The sequence below is a fragment of the Theobroma umbraticum genome, unplaced genomic scaffold (assembly GCF_002168275.2).
Source record: "Theobroma umbraticum cultivar Fairchild unplaced genomic scaffold, ASM216827v3 scaffold_204.0, whole genome shotgun sequence".
NCBI classification, from domain to species: Eukaryota; Viridiplantae; Streptophyta; class Magnoliopsida; order Malvales; family Malvaceae; genus Theobroma; species Theobroma umbraticum.
The window spans coordinates 4,583,379-4,600,386 of NW_018397267.1; the positions used below are offsets into that span (position 1 = coordinate 4,583,379).

A 17,008-nucleotide genomic window follows, 5' to 3' on the forward strand; every position below is an offset into this window, starting at 1 on the left:
AGACTCTTTTGTCTGCTCCCGGGCGCGCGTCCGTGTCGCTCAGCCTTGATTATTTCTCAAGTCCGTTTATTTTTTTAAGAAATATTAATATTATTATTTATATTTTGATGCTCATTAAAATAAAAAAGTAAATGTACCAAATTATAGTGTTAGATTAAAATATGTAAATAATTAATAACGCATATAACTGTTACATAAAAAGGAAAATGAGCATTTATCATCCTACATGGTTTAATTATGTTCATTTATAAGTCCAAAACACAGCTTAGGCCTTTAATATTTAAAAGCCAAAAACTTGTGATGCGTTAATCATCAAATGAAGCTAAGAAACATATTTCCCCAGCATAGTCCAAGTAATCGTTGGCCTTCTATTTATTTGGACGAGGAATTTGCATTGTTCTTAAGGAACATTCAGTTTTACAATAAAATTGAAATAATTTTACCTTAAAAAACCAGTTGGGGCCGAGATCGTATGGCCACGGCCTTAGACGAGTCTTAAGTTCAAGGCTCTTAACTGCTTACATGCCCGTTTCAGCCCATTATCCTATCGGCCGATGTTTCAATCCAACGGCACTAATCAAAGAGCAACCTCCATAGCAATGAACACTATACAGTTTTCTAACACACGCACAATGGCAATACAAATCTATCCTCAACCTACAGTGATTCATATTTGAAAGAATGACGTATGAAAATGAAAAGAAAAAGAAAAAGACATCCCACATCGCTCTTTCCGTTCCACGAAAAATGGGCAGCTATGACTGTCTATTGGTATTATTTTTCATGCCAGAGTTGCCCTCTTGCCTTTTGCATCCCTCGACTGCAATCAGTTGTTTAAAGTTCAGTGAGTGACTAATGTGACAAGTTGAAATCTATAGAAGAAAATGTGTTTGTAAGAGAGAATGACCTGTGCAGCAACGGATCTCTTTGAATCCAGAAACTGACTGTAGATGCCATAAAGTCTCTGCTTCTCGGTTTCTGAAACTGATGGTCTTGCCTTTGAAGCAATAGACTTCAAAACACCATCAGTTATGACTGGCATTTTTCCAGGCTCATTGCTGCTCACACTGCTCAAATGTTCATGAACTGCAGCAAGCTGTGCGTCTGCGAGAAGAGCTTGGAGATCAGCTCCGCTAAATCCTTCTGTCAAACAAGCTATGGCGCCTAAATCAACATCACTGGCTAATGGTAGCTGCATTATTTGTACAAAAGCAAAGAAACATTACAAAGGAAAGACACGTAAAAACATTAAATCAAGTTAAATTTCTAATTCCATAAGTAGCAACATATTTTCGTTCTTCAATGTGCTACATATGTTAACAGAGTAATGAACATATGAAAATGAACTTCTGGGAAGCATCAGTGTCTGGAGAACTTTACACTTAGTACGATAAAACAAAAGGTAAAGGAAGGAAGCATAAGAAAATGAGGCAATAAAAATTTAAATTATACATTGATTAACAAGTATCACTAACCTTTCTTGAAAGAACAGTCAGAACATCCAACCTCTCACGCTGAGATGGAAAATCACAGAAAAGGAGGCGATCGAGCCTACCTGGTCTCAGCAATGCAGCATCAAGCAGATCTGGTCTACTGCTTGATACAAGAATTCAAGTCAAGTTTCATGAAAGGCATCCAACTAATTAGAAAAACAATGAAATACGAAATTCATATATTTATGTAAAATCTAGAAATCGGGAAACTTATATATTTTTTCAAAATCTGTTCTATTGGCACAGCTATCTTCTATTGGTCATGCATCTCATGTCAAATTAAATCCGTCAAGATCTAGTAGTTGAGAGTCATCAACTCCCACATCTATATGCATTGGGAAAATGCCTAATTTGTGAACCATGCTTAATAACATCATCAACAAAGATGTTTTTAACTGGAGATTAATATAATTATTGATGTCCAAAGAAGAATATCAAAATAATAAAACATGATTCCACAGGAAAACTAACCTCGTTGCAGCAAACACAAATACACCAGTCAAAACTTCAACACCATCTAATTCTGTTAGGAACTGTTTCAAAAGATTATAACAATGAGACGTCAAGGTTAAGACAAAATTATAGAATGAGGTAAGCAAAATATACTGACTTGATTAACAACTCTGTCAGTTACTCCAGTGTTGTCATGCCCTCTTTTAGGTGCAATGGAATCAAATTCATCGAAAAAGAGGAGGCATGGCGCTGCAGCAGCTGCCTTTGAAAAAATATCTCGAACCTGATAAAATAGGCATTAAACATTCACTGTAAGTTACATTTTTCAGTAGAAATGCATTTAACATATTTCCAGAGCATAATGATGAGCTGGTCTTCTTAGTTAATAAAGCACAATGTCTGTACAACTCAGCATCCTGGTCCCGTAACTCTAGAATAAGTTAATAATACTACAAATTTGCAGGTTTATACCACAATTATATGTTCTGGGTTCCCAAACCCTTCAATCTAATCCTCAGAGCAAGTAACATGAACTTGCCACTCCATTTCATTTTAGGCAACATAATTTCTAACAATACATGCACTTTATGCAAACATGGCTTATTGGAAAATTATTGTTTAGATCAGCTATTCTCTATAAATTGGCTTTTACTCATAATAAATATTACTGGCATATCAAGAAACAAACGACATTGATAAACGACAGTAACAGCCAAAAGGCTTAATTTTCTTCTCTTACAGCTTGCTCAGAGGCACCAATGTATTTGTTCAGTAGCTCAGGCCCTTTCACCGCTATAAATCTTAGTGAACAAGCAGCAGCAGCAGCACCAACAATGTGGGTCTTACCACAGCCAGGAGGACCATATAAAAGAACATTAGACCGCAACCTTAAAGGAGCTTGTGCAAATATATTCGGAAACTTCGAAGGCATTTCAATCATCTGCCATTGACATAAAAGTATTAGCAACAAATATAGAATAAGAAACTTTCAGATTGGAATCAAGTGATGAGTGCTAGGGAATATGTTAGCATCAGAAGATGAATTTTGGACATAGCAGCAATAAATAATAGAAATGATAAATAAAGACATTATTTTGATGGTAGTCTTAAAAGCCAATTATTTTAACGATACCAATAGCAGGGTGACAAAGTGCTAACTGCTAAAGCATAATCCCATTCAAATCAGCCCATACCAAGATCCTACTTGCAAACATAAGAAGTTAAAAGTCTTTTTGCAAACCTGACTAAATCTATCAAAAGAAAGTACTACCATTTTAGGACCAAATTGTAAAAATAAAAGGTTCAGTTTGTCATATTCTCTTTTCACATAAATAAAGAAGATAAGCATGCTGGGGCCAATAGAGAAGAATGAAGTTTTCATTCTAGCTTATACTAGAAGCAAATCAGTGAAACAATATAACCTGCATAATCCTCATATTGATTAAAAATAACCATAGGCAACTTAGAAAGCCAGAAGGAGACTTGCACCTCTTTGATAGCATCTCGAATGTCATTGAGACCACCAACATCATCCCAACCAGAGCGACCAACTTCAGGAGCAGATTTAGTAATGTCACGCATGGCAACTGGAAGGAACTCATGCATAGCATGAGAGAAATCCTCCCTAACTAAAATGGGCTTCACGTATTCTTCAGAATCAGAAGGCAAAAACCGACCAATGGCAGCATGAGCAGCTCTATCAACCAATATTTCCTGAAACGAAGAAATACCTTTGTATCAATGATTAATATTTTTATGCATTATTTTAGGATAAGCAATATTGAAAGAGCATGCAATCTCTTTCCCCTAAAATATCACACAGGACAACTTAGCATATCCAATTTAAACTACATGCAGATTTAAAACATTGAGAAAATTAGTAACAAGAGAACTAAAGATGTTGGTAATGTACAGATGATGGCAAACTTACAAGAAAAAAAAACAAACATTTATGCCCCTTTAAAGTATGAAAAAAAATGCTAGGCAGAAATATATATACACCACAAAAGAAACAAAAATACCAGATCATATGCATCATATCCATCACATTTGGAAGCTACGTCAAGTAAGATGTCATCATGACATTGTAGGGAACGCCTCTGAATTTCATGCTTCAATATGGCCCCACGTTCAGAGGCAGCGGGTGCAGGCAGTTGCACATGAAAGTCAAACCTTCCTGATAATAAACAAATTCAAGAATCAATATCCAGAGTATGAGAAAAAGAGGATATGAAAGAACTTTTAGAGCCAAGTTTCATTACAATGCTAACAAAAGTGAAAAAAGGTCAGGATCCAAAAACCAATATCAAAAAGGCAAAGACAAACCTGATGAGCTCAAAGACTGAGGGACACTCTCCAGAGTCTGCACAGAAGCTATAAAAGCTATTGGACCAATACCACAGGAGCTCTTCCTCTTTTCCTGCTCAATGTAACAACAAAATCTATTGGCTATCCATGAATTATTCAAATCAAAATGCATTTAAGATGTCAAAAGGAAAAATGTTTGGACCAAGACGACAAGTTTAATAGACTGAAATCAACATCTGTTCAGGCTTCAGTGCAACCGTAAAGGATATAAGGAACAAGTAGCCATCACAAAGATATTTACCCCATATTCATCAATAATGTCAGTGAGAAATTTAGTAAGTGCAACAACTGAGGTTGAAGGTTGGGATCCTTCTGAGTCAGATGAAGATTGGATGATACTATCAAGATCATCAAAAACAACAACTGAAGGTGCATGAGCTAGAGCTTCAGACACAAAACTTGAAAGCGCTTGACGAATAGTTGGGGGCTTCTCTAAAGCAAGTCCTGAGCAACATATAAAGATTCTGCATGCACATACCAAAATCAAAATGAGGTTTCACCCTTAGAAACAACCAATCGAAATTAGAAACTAGAAAGCAATGAAGATATTTCCACACAGAGTCAGCAATAAGTATTAGCATTTCCAAATGTCAACATTGAGAAGAGATGCATAAGCATTTTCAAATAATTTCTTACACATGTGCCAACAGGTCTTTATGTTCTTCAAGGGACTTTGCAACAGCTCTAGCCAATAATGTCTTTCCAGAACCCTAATACAAAAGAATATACCAATTTTAATTTAGGAAGAATAATAAAATTTATATGTCAACTAAATACAACAAAACACTCTTAAGAACAACAGCAGAAGTAGATTCTAAACAAAATACTTTCAAAGAGTCATCCCAAAAAGAAAAGGCAAAAGAAAATTATGCACCAACCTCTTTATCACAAAACATAAAGAGAGAACAAAGTTTGAGTATAAGGTGATATCTAGTTGCAACACCAAAAAGATCTCCACAAGATACTATTGAGAATTTTAGTTTATTTTTGAAAAGATTAGAAATTGCAGGTTGTGTGGTAAGATAGTAATTTGCAATAAGGGAGTTTATAACATTTTGCTTTCTCCCCAAAGCCAACATTAAAAGATTTTCCCCTTAAAGCTTGATTCCGTACAGATCAAAACCAAATTCCAAAGCAGCAACAAATTGAATTAACTTACCGCAGGTCCATATATTAGAACATGTCCTGGGAGAGGAAGATTGTAAGTACTAAACCAAATTCCAGAAGCAGGAGCTAACAACACCATCATTCCTGCATGTAGTTTTTTGTCAGGGGAACATGTCCACTTAAAACCAATTGCGACAATAAAGTGACACTTACATGTAAGGCCTAGAGGAAAAGTTAGTGTCATTTCGCACACAATATTAAAATTTGTTAAGAAAACTAACAGAAAATCACATTGCTGTATTCCTGGGATCAATCACAGATCAAAGTGAAGGTAAAACTACAGAACTTAAAAAATATCATAAGATCTTAGTTTAACTTGATGCCAGGGGAAATAAAGCAAATTGGTACTAGGAAAAATAATACCATAAGATCTTAGTTTAACTTGATGCCAAGGGAAATAAAGCAAATTGGTATTAGGAAAGTCATTATCATGCTCAGCCTTGGACAAGTTATATGCGCTACCCTACTTGTCCCTACTTGCCCACAAGGATAACACTTTAAGACAATAAAATTTTTCTCTATCTGCCATCCCTTTGAGATAACAAAGGGGGACTCAGGTTCAATATGTATTAGATTTAGCATAAAACTGAACTCAGCACACAAAATCTTTTAGATACCAATAACAATTTTAAGAAGACCCTAAAAGCACCTTCACACAACAAGGTACTGCAAACTGTAAGAAATACATTATTAGCATTGCCAGTAATTCCTATCAAGTAACTGGCAACCAATTCTGTTTACATGTGAAAATTTTTAAAAGTGAAAAATACCTACTATTGATAACATCAGATGCAGTCACACCCATCCAGCTTAATGAAGATGCATTTGTGCTAAACCCCTTGACAGATGTTCTGTCTTTAACAGAATATAGGGACATAGGGTTACCCAAATTTAGCTTTCCAAACAACTCGGAACCACCCTGAACACCATTCCTCTTGTTTCTATCATCAAGGGCAAGCTCATACGCATTAAAATTTCCACCGTGCAGTGGTTCCTCGGAAATGGTCAATATGTATGAAATTTCTACTGGCAAATTCTTAGTCTTATTTCTCTTTTCTGAAAAACCATTAGATGAGACTAGTCCGTAAGTCCCAGAATCATATCTGTTCACCTCAAAGTGAAGTAGATTTTCATTCCCCAAAACCAACGTATTAACTTCCGTCCCTGCATTTGAAGCTATGGCATCAAGTTGAGCAAGAAACCACACACGAAGAAGACATTCTAAGCCCTTTTTAGTGTCTTCCTGGCTGGAGTCTTCAGCCTCTTGGAAAGGGAATTCAGAAGAAAGAACAGCCACAACATCATCATGGGTTGACCAATTTACTACCTCCAAAGAGGTTCCTGAACCAGAGTTTTTCATCCTACGAGTTTTATGGCCATCAAGCACTTCAAGACCATTCTCAAGAGCCTTATCATTTGCAACCATCTTGAAGCGGCATGGAGAAAGTGACAGTACAGAAATTTCCTTCTTCAAACCAACATTATACCCTTTTAAATAAACCCCTGAAAGCATTGGAGCCTTCTTTCAGAAACCTTATTCATATATGAAAAGTGACAAAGTACATGAAATTTCAATACAACAACAACAAAATAACTAGTAATATAAGTTTTTTCTCCTCTCCTTGTAAAACAAGCAAGAATGGGCATTGAACAGAAGTAAAGCAATGAAAAGAAAGACATGAACAGAAGGTGAATTCACTTAAGTTGGATAGAGAAGCAAACAATGGAAAATTTAGCAATGACAAATTTGCACCTATAAGTTGCATCTACAAAAAGAAATCTAAATGCTAAATTCATTAAATCAAAAGAAACATATATCATGAAATCCACAATTTTACAAAGTTTCTTTCCCGTTAAAACTAGAAATCTGGCACAGTTAATTGGCATCCAAAAAGCATTTCCCATGTCAATAGTGTGTATGTAAATAAACATTTACTCCTGAATGAGAGAGGAAAGGTGATTTCAGAATAGAAAAGCTAAAAGGAATTGGTTATCGTTGCATTAATTGAATTCGCTAAAGACCAAGCAATGTCGATGGGGCACTCTTTATGGAATGGAGCAAAGAATGAACTTTGAATTATAGGCAGGAAGACATCTGATGCATACATCAAAAGAACTTGTCAGATGATTCAAAGTTTTTCAGGTCTAACACATAAACATGATTAAAAAAACTTCCATTCAGAAATCATCTTAAACCACTATTTCAAGGATATAAAAAGAAAGCCAGAAAACCTTTCCGAGGTAAATAAAGTAATATGAGTAACTGATTCTTTGAAAGATTCAACATACATGAATGTAGTCCTGCTCTCAAATAAAGCCGAAGAGAGTGAGTAATCATCACATGTCCTTCAGCCACTGAATCTGAAATTAAAAGGCGAACAATCACTTGACGAAATTCCTTATTATCAGTTGAAATTCCACTATTTACTTCCTTGGAAGTTAAACTTCCTTTCATTCTCAAGGCATCATTTTCCAGATTCTTCACACTCCCTTTGGATGACAATCTTGGCACTATAACAACCAACTGAAGAGACTCCAATGAAAATCTTTTAGCTGTTACTTGATGAATAAAGGCGACAGAAGTAAGTGCTACCCCAAGCTCAACACCTTTGACATTGCTTTTGTGAAACAATCTTCTGTCCGAATCTTGCAAACGTAGCAGTGCTTTTGCACCATGAGATTTTCTGGTAGACGATTCCATGTTGTTTAAATTTTTCTCACGTCTCTTTGGAGCAACAGCAACTTCTGTTCCAGGGACAAGTTGAACTGAAAAGGCATATCATAAGTCAGAAAAAAATATCCCACCAAGTGAAGATCAAATTTTGCAGTTGACATGATTTAACAGCCATATGAGAAATAATTTCTCAATAAGCATATGTGAATTTATGAACATTGTCACTTCGCAAGATTCAACACATATAATTTCTTAATAATTTCCACACAAAATTGCGCACTATGTTCACAACTAAGTAAAATGAATACGCAGATAAAAGTAATTCTATAATGAAGCGATGGCTTTACAAACATCTAGAGAATTATATCGCTACAATTAGAATAATCGTATCAATATTATCTTACCCACCGCTTTCTTGGGAAAGGTTGAAACCACTAGGAAAGTTATGATCGTGCGGCCATGCAACCACAGAGGAAATCGCATTCCTTCATGGACAATCCTGACCTACAATCAACAATAGGTGTTTCGAATATTTAAGTCTGTTGAAATCATCATATAACGTATTTAAAATCCATTAGAAAATTATTAAAGTGTTCTCAGTTCGGGCGTAAGCGAAATTCATCAATCATTTGCTTCATTATAATTATAGTTGAATACCTGCTTTAATATAGCAGCTTCTGCATGCTCAGAGTTAAGCTCTAAAACTTCCCAATCATCCTCGGTATGAGGTTCAATTGTGACTAATGTAGCCTTAGCCATATTAGAAGCTGCTCGTACTTGAACTGTGGTGTGATTTGGCAACGATATACATTCTGCAAATTGTTGAGAAACCTTCATAGCCAAAGAAAAATAGGAAAATTGCGGGGGGAGAAAGAGATTAGTTGTAAAATAGAAAAATTCCCAAGTCAATCAAAGTCTCGAGGAATTGTTCAAGTGTTATTGTGTTAGTTTACCTCTATAGCAGTGGAAGAAGAAGTAGCGCCGGACCAAGCGACGATCCAGGGGTGGTCGGAGGAGCGTGGGAGGCGAAGCTCGAGAGCGAGAAGGGGAGGGAGGAGAGAAGAGCGGGTGGATTGAAGGGTTTGGATGAGTAGGAGAGGAAGAGATACGAAGCAGTCCTCTATTCCTGCCACGTGTCTCACCTCAAACTCCATCGAAAATGGAGAGATGGTGTGGGAAGCAAAGCTGAGGAGGAGGAAGTGGAGAAAAGGGAAAGGAGTAATTACGCGAGAGGATAAAGTAAAAACAGAGTGACGAAGAAGACGATATAATTGGGTTGCACTTGGCCCTAACTGAAACTTTTGTCATTCTCTTTCCCGAGGTCTTAGACTTCCCAGGACGACTTACGGTTAGCTGGTTTTTTTATTTTTTAATGCCCAGAGAAAAGAAAAGTTTTAACCTCTTTTTTGTCTTTAGTGAGCTTAAATAAAACCTTTTTTATTTTTTTCTTTAATTTTGTGTTAAAGATAAATTAACTACATTGAAATTTCAAAGCCATCTGCCAGACCACCACTCAAATCATCTTCCTCTTAATCGCTTCTATGAATTATCACTAGAGTAGCTGAAAGAAAACCAAATTCTTGCTAACTGCTCCAAATCTAGAACAGCAGCAGAGGGCAATGGGTTAGGCAATTTACGTTCTTGCCAGGCAAAAGTACATTAGACCTTTGAACCATTGCTGCAATGGTCAGGAAGAGAACTTAGGAGAGAATCACCATCATAAGCTGTCCTCCTCTTATTACTTAAGCCGAGTACTCTCTCCTTATTCTCATGTACAATAAAACTACAGTTTTTCATAAAACAAGAAGAAATGTTTAAGCATTAAACCATAGAAGGAGTCAAGCAGCACCAATCAGATCTGTTGCTGCAATGTCTCTACGCTATAAAAGCCACTTAACATAATCTACTTTGTGAACAGTCGAAAGTAAGAACAGCTAAAACCCGCTAAAAGAAATAAAAATACAACCATCGTGTTGAATTTCCATATCACTACTGCTACCAACCTGGAAGCACTCTACCATGCTGGTGAAACAACTGCCTTATCCAGTTAGACTATATACACCACCCTTATTTATTTCGTTGAACCTGGCTGCATGACTTGCTAAGCCTTTGGGGTTGTTGCGGGGATATATAATTGAGAACCTGTGATCTCGACACCATGTTGACCATCGAAGGAGTTTCATAGCTGATTGTCCCACTAGTGCCTGGATTTACACCTTCTCCCGGTATGATTGTTGTTGTGTAGCCCCTAGTTGTGGCCCTCTGCCATGAGTGTGAGCTTAACCCTGAGAGAACATATGCCCGCCCAGTTTGTTCATATAACTCCATATTTGCCATTCTCTGCTTGGTTTCTCTCAGCTCTGCCTCAAGCCAGTTGCACAGGCGGTCCCCTGCTTGGGCTGAGACTGAAGATAACAAAGCTATTCTCTGCTCTGACAGCACAGCCTGCGCATGCTCTAAATCTCCCAGTTCAGCAATCCGTTGAGCATTTGCAATAGCTTCCGCCACACACAGACGATTCCTCTGTCGATCAACCTCCAAGCACACCATACCGTCCGTAGGAGACAAAACCTCAGGTCGTCTTATCTCAACTCTCTCGCAGCTCAAATGAAAGATCTCCATTGTTGTTGAATACGTGTACGAGCACAAGACATCCAACAATAACATGTTATCCAACTTTTTCTCACCATCAGCATATGTTGATGCTGGAATTGAGAGGTATACCAGGAATTCCTTCTCTTCATCTGCATATAAACTTCCGACGTAAATAATAGCTTTCTGCCCTTGAGAAAAGATTTCACTCTTATATCTCCCAGAGGGAATTGAACCAATTTGCACTCCAGGAGAAATCGATTGTATTGTTAGTTGGACATCTTGAGCTACGACACTGAGAAGACCACCAATGCATCTAGCAAATGCATCCTGTAAAATGTCAATTGACTCGATAAAGGAATAAGTGCCACCTGATACATCTGATATGGCATGCATTGCATTAGAATCATGTTCTGAACCAAATCCAAATGTGTGGACTGGGATGGTAAGCTGCCGCGACTCATCCCCAGATGCACTATTCCTGGGACAAATTGAAGGAGGCAGGAGGTAAAGATACTGCAAATTGTGCCTTGGATTTAAAGTGTGATTCTGTACACTGCGGTATAGTCTGTAAGTATCACCATTTACTGTATCATGGCCATCAGATAAGAGGATAATGCTTGCAATGGGATTCTGCTCACGTCGCTCTTCAAGAACCTTAACCCCTTTCCTTAGACCTTCCACTATGTTTGTCCCACCACTAGAGGTAAGGGCATTGATGACACGGATAGCATCATCATGACCACTGCCGGACATCCTTCGCAACGGTAACATCCTGCGAGCTGATGATGAGAAAGTAACTATGGATAACCGATCTGAAGGGCCCAAGTTTTGTATGATGAAGCAAACAGCACGCTTAAGAAGGGCAAGCTTGCCAGCCATGCTGCCGCTAACATCAAGCACAGCAACTAGGTCGATGGATGCACGGTCAAATTCTTGAACATCAACATGAAAAGGTGGAGCACGGATGCCAACAAGAACAGCAAACTTGGACGCAGCATCTGAAGCTAAGACAGCAGGAAATTCTGGCAATGCCTTAATGGTTATGGTTTGTGGACGAGTGGAGGATGCAGGGCCTGCATGGATGGCTGGAATCGGTTCATCATCAGAAAAGTAGTCAGGTTCAAATTGAGGCAGGGTTGATTGCAGTAAATTATGATTGACGCCAGATACAAAAGTATCTTCAAGTGGAGCATTATAGGGAGACACTTGGGCTCGGCTCGTGCTGTTATTGTGCCGGGAATCAGCAGCATTTGAAGGTGCTTGGAAAGGGATATCTTTCCATTCAGAGCGGCAAATGGGGCAAATGCGATTTCCATGCTGCACGTTGGTTGCAATACAATTGAAGTGGAAAGGATGAGAGCACTCGGCTGTGAAGATGGCCTGGCCTTCTCCCTTTTTCAAGCTTCCCAAGCAAATTGCACAAATCTTCTGAACCGATAAAGAGAGAGGAATAGGTGTAAAAGATGAAGAATATGATGCATGGTATATAGTATTCGTTTCACCAGATAGCTAATATCAACAATAAATTACCTTAACTTCATATGAACTTCCACAACATAAAAGGTCTTATACCTTTACCTTTCATTAAAAAAAGGTTCTTATACCTGTAGGATAACTTAAGTTGGACAAGTATTAAATAAAAAACAAGCAGTCCAAAAAGCAAACACTACATGCTTAAGAATAAAAACAATTTAATCCAGCTGGAAACCGATTATGAGTTGAATCTATTAACTTATGGTGGGATTTCAATTCATAAACATGGATTTAGGAACGAGCAAAAGTTCAACATCTCATTTCCTTTCGGACGGGGTTCGGGGATAAGGAAGCAGGCACAATTTGATGTAGCGTTAAGAAGGGTCATGAAATTAATTACGAGACATGAGTGCAAAGTCACCATTAAGACCAACGTATACACCAAACACATAAAAACACCACTGCTTCAATTTTTCAAAAGTTGGTCACCTCTAAATTGACAAAAAATAACAGACTGAATCCCAACAACTTTGGAAGCATGAAGTTACCTAAAACTCCCAACCAGGCACTTTAATTAATACTATCAAGTCTAGAACCGTTTCCGGCTCATGGTGAATAAACTAAATCGGAACAATTATTCAATGCATGATTTCTGCATGGACAACTGGCCACACCCATTATTTTCACTAGCCAAAATACGGAAAGATATTCAAAGTTTTTCTTCTATTAAAGACACACTTAATGAAAATTTTTTCCATGTTAGCGAATCCCAAAAAAGGAAAACAATTTTATCATTTCAAATGCAAGTTGTGTTTTCATTATTTTTCCTCGATAATAAATCGAGAGACTGAAAATTCCAATTCAATTATTTTAGTTTAGGCTTACATGCACCTAAAACGTAGGGTCGAGCACCTAGGTGTTATCTTGAATTATTGTGTGAATTCAAGCCGTACAAATCGGCCAACCAAAAAAACTATCAACAAATTTAGCAACTTCCTTTTGGTACGATTTAAAAGCTACATAACCTAAGGCACATTTTAGTAACTCTGAAATTTTTACATCACCAGTCACCAACCAGACCAACGAATAAATGTGAGCAATAATGTCACTTTAAGTGATCGACACCGTTATTTTACAATTAAAAAAAAAGGTGAACATTATTGCATTGAGGTTCACAGTCAAATACTATTTCACAGTAGATAAAAACAATCGTGGCATAATCCGTAATTTATTCCCATATCGAGGTTGACTCTAAACACCGTTTTTAACTCCAATAATCACTCGATAAACAAGACGTGGCCTAATTATCATCCTTCACATGCAAATTTACCCGTATACCCTCACTGGCATAACAAAACAAATAGAAAAAATGAGATATCAGCAGGGTAATTCAGTCAATCAGCATATAAACTTAATTCGGTTAGGCAAACTGAACTCCCGGTTTTTTCGCGGCAACCAAAATTCACTCATCCGCCGGGATTAAAAAAAAAAAAACTCAGTGGGAACCGGCGGTCAAGTCACGGCCAAAGCGAGAAAGGCAACAATAACAACAAATTCGAAGTGAGAAAGAAAATGAAAGAGGCAAAAAAATGACCTTAGAAGATCGGAAGCTGAAGCTGTAAGAGAGCAGAGAGGAAGAGCGAGAGAGGGAAGAGGAAGGCGAAGCAGCAATGCCGTTGGCGGAGGAACTGGAAGAGGAGGAGCGGCTGTGGTGGTGGTTGATAGAGATTTTCGGAATCAGAGATTTCTTCAGCTTTCTCCAAGTACTCGCCATATTTTTGCAAACAGAGAAGAAGAGCAGAAAGATAGAAAGTAAGAGAAAGGGTGTTCTTTTAAGGGAAATTTTGTTAGGAATTGGAATTACGAAAATGGCATTGCTGGCGGCGTTTTTGGATATATTATGCCCGAATGAATAGAAAACTGAAAAAGAGCGGAAGTTGAAGCGGGAGAGAGAGGTGGGGGAAGTTAAAACGAGATGTTATTTACGGGATCCTTTTTGCACCTTACGGCCATCCGTTTAAATAGGATTGCCGTTTTCATTATTATTATTATTATTATTATTATTATTATTTGGATTTCTCTCGACTGATAACAAATGATTAATGGAAGTGGGATTTGTGAGTTTCAATTATTATCATTTTTTCTATGTTAAGGACCATATTATTCACTTGTAATCAATTGCTTTTGACCAAAAAAAAATGCCCAATCGCTAATTGACCTGTGGGGCATGAGGCATGACACTTTTTTTTTTCCATCAAAAAATGGTTCATTCTGTAGTATAGATGAGCAAAAACATTACCAAAACCCTATCCAAAATACACATAATTTCATTTTATCATGCATTTTCACCCCCACATCCCTAATTAAACAAGTTGATTTGGGATGATTAAGGAAAAACATTAAGTTTAATGTATTATATTATAAATTTTGTATGCTAATAGGTACTTTTGAATATAATCAAATTAAGTTTACTTTTTTAAAAAATATTATCATTATTTAAAAAAATAAAAAATTACATTCAAACATTTAATTTATTAATTAGTATATAATCTCTCTCGAATAAAATAAAATTTAAATATAAAAAAAAAATAAAAAATAATTCAATGGATATTGAACTAGGTGAAATGAATGTAGACTTTGGGACGTTATCTCTTTCATTAAACTTGGTGATATATATGCATTTCGTATGACATTGATATGCGTCATAGTCTTACGAAAGTTGTTTGTTAAAATAAAAAGGTATGATACTTTTTTCCTTTTCTAAATGTTTTAAATGTTCATCCTCTAAGAGGAGGAGGAAAATAATTGGGGATGTTGAAGCTGTTAGGAATGAGAAAGTTACTCCCCCTGCCGACCATAATAAAGAGAAGCCATTTGAGGGACGTTTGAAATATTTGGATTTTAAAATTTTTTTCACGCCTTTGAGAATGACGAAAAAATTGCTAGTCTGTTGTTCGCGAAGTGGACACATGTCATAACGCCAGGGGACGGTGCATGATGCATGGTGCATGCCGACAAATGTTTCGACACTGTTTTAGCATGTAGTTGATAGTTCCTCCATCCTGATCTACTTCGAATTAAAGTCAACTCAATCTTACAAATAATTCATGATTTGGATACAAATAAAATCATTTAATTTGGATTTTATTTGGTCTTAATTTGATCTTAAGCACAATTTAAATCTTTTTTTTATTTTACCTAGAAGTAAGTCCGCTACCTGTATAACACATTATTTCTTATCTTATAAATATAATTAAAGTGTTTATGACAGTAATGTGTAACGTAGGAACATAGAACACAATCAAGAAGAATTTAAGTTATCAACTGAATAATTCCCTTTTTATTGTTGTTAAATTACTTAATTTCATTTGTATCTTTTTTATTCATTTAAAAAAATATATCAACCAAAATAATTTTTAATAATTATGAATTTAAAATTTAAATGTAACCCCAACAATAGATAAAGTTTTGAGTTGGCTGTCAACACCAGTTAAGTGACCTCAATTTAATTAGTAAAATTATAAAAAAAAAAGAATTTTATAATAATATAAAATAAAATTATCAATAAATTTACTGTCTCGTAAATGAGTATTTCAATGGATTTTATTTTTAAATTTTTATTTTCTCATATGTGCCTTTAAGCAGAAGCAGAAAAACGATTGTTGATTGCCCACAAAAATTAATTACAACTTGTAATTTTAAGCATGACTGTGACTCAATTTCATTGGATATGTATTGCCAAAGAAACGTTTTCCTCTTTATTAAAGTAAAATAAGAAGGAAAAAGAAAGGTGGATTTTGCAAGATTCTAAACCTCACGTCAAGTCTGCCCAGAGCAGAGATGTTGTCTGCTGTTATTTTCCTCAAGCACGCTAGCCTGTAAATTCAACAAATATTGATTTGATTTTTAATCTAAATAATTGAAAATCAAATACGTTTTTATATTTTGGAGGATGATAAGAGTTGAAATTTTAGTCAAACTCCGCATGGTATTTAAAATTTAAGAATTAAAAATCTATATAAGTTTAATTTAAAATTTTGAGCAAATATGCAAAAACAAAAACTTAATAAACTTTAAAGAAAAGATTTAAGAGAAAATAATATTCTAAGCAAATAACCTAGAGCCTAAAAGCTTTGCACAAAGATACAAAAACAAAAACTTAATAAATTTAAAAAAAATTATATTATTTTTTTAAAAAATAAATAGTCTAAACAAATAGCCTAAATGCTTGACTTGCTTGAAAATAGACCAGGCTTGAATCGTACAAGTGCAGTGCTGTTTATAATTACGAGGCAATTGATTCTAATTGCTTTTCGTGTTATTTATAATAGCGGGCAATTGACTTTAATTCCTACTCCTAACGCTGTAGAGAGTATTATTTATTATAACGAAAGAAAAGACTTTGGGCTAGAGAAAAACAAATGAATAGGACTCTAAGTAAGTAACCTAAAGCCTAAATGCTTGAACATAGGTTGTGGTGATTGACTCTAATTCCTTTTCCTAAAGGAATAAGAGACTATTTATAATAGGGTTTCACTAATCTTTAACCAACTTTACTTCTAATAGTTTAGGAGAAGATTAAAGTAATAAATATTTTATAATTAATTTAAAGTTTCACTATAACTAAAATAAATAGATAACTATACGTAAAAATTCTATAAACTACTCTATTTGAGCAATCAACTTGAAGCTGGGTTTATTGTGCAATCTTCCTTACGCACAACCCATAATTCTACAAATAAGGTGGCATGGTGTGTATGTGACCCATTGATTATTGATGGACCCT

The 17,008-nt window shown here is 36.0% G+C and overlaps 2 protein-coding genes across 4 annotated transcripts; both read right to left on the minus strand.

Moving 5' to 3' along the window:
* Positions 1-345: 345 nt before the first annotated feature.
* On the minus strand, positions 346-9,483 carry PEX1 (peroxisome 1). Of its 2 annotated transcripts, XM_021439099.1 has the most exons (17): positions 9,108-9,483; positions 8,812-8,985; positions 8,559-8,658; positions 7,770-8,246; positions 6,255-6,983; positions 5,473-5,564; positions 4,950-5,023; positions 4,555-4,777; positions 4,272-4,365; positions 3,968-4,122; positions 3,435-3,659; positions 2,686-2,886; positions 2,104-2,229; positions 1,965-2,026; positions 1,476-1,593; positions 908-1,192; positions 346-820 (listed from the first exon to the last, which is right to left on the minus strand). In XM_021439099.1, exons 1-17 carry the CDS (start codon positions 9,306-9,308, stop codon positions 782-784), a joined length of 3,375 nt encoding a protein of 1,124 aa, XP_021294774.1. In that variant the 5' UTR covers positions 9,309-9,483; the 3' UTR covers positions 346-781. The 2 variants fall into 2 exon arrangements, with proteins under 2 accessions (XP_021294774.1, XP_021294775.1); XM_021439100.1 differs by lacking the exon at positions 9,108-9,483 and having other exon boundaries at positions 8,563-8,658; positions 8,812-8,853.
* A 433-nt stretch (positions 9,484-9,916) lies between these two features.
* On the minus strand, positions 9,917-14,196 carry LOC110424819 (E3 ubiquitin-protein ligase WAV3-like). Of its 2 annotated transcripts, none has more exons than XM_021439516.2 (2): positions 13,817-14,196; positions 9,917-12,174 (listed from the first exon to the last, which is right to left on the minus strand). In XM_021439516.2, exons 1-2 carry the CDS (start codon positions 13,994-13,996, stop codon positions 10,222-10,224), a joined length of 2,133 nt encoding a protein of 710 aa, XP_021295191.1. In that variant the 5' UTR covers positions 13,997-14,196; the 3' UTR covers positions 9,917-10,221. The 2 variants fall into 2 exon arrangements, with proteins under 2 accessions (XP_021295191.1, XP_021295190.1); XM_021439515.2 differs by having other exon boundaries at positions 9,917-12,177.
* Positions 14,197-17,008: the final 2,812 nt, after the last annotated feature.

Bases quoted from the DNA above. Each gene is read 5' to 3' on its own strand.
- PEX1 (XM_021439099.1), bottom strand. From the start codon at position 9,308: ATGGAGTTTGAGGTGAGACACGTGGCAGGAATAGAGGACTGCTTCGTA. The intron at 8,247-8,558 runs GTAAGATAATAT...ATGCCTTTTCAG, and splicing joins CTTTCCCAAGAAAGCGGTGG to TTCAACTTGTCCCTGGAACA. The intron at 4,778-4,949 runs GTAAGAAATTAT...ATGTGCATGCAG, and splicing joins AAAGACCTGTTGGCACATGT to AATCTTTATATGTTGCTCAG.
- LOC110424819 (XM_021439515.2), bottom strand. From the start codon at position 13,996: ATGGCGAGTACTTGGAGAAAGCTGAAGAAATCTCTGATTCCGAAAATC. The intron at 12,178-13,816 runs GTCATTTTTTTG...TTATCGGTTCAG, and splicing joins TCAGCTTCCGATCTTCTAAG to AAGATTTGTGCAATTTGCTT.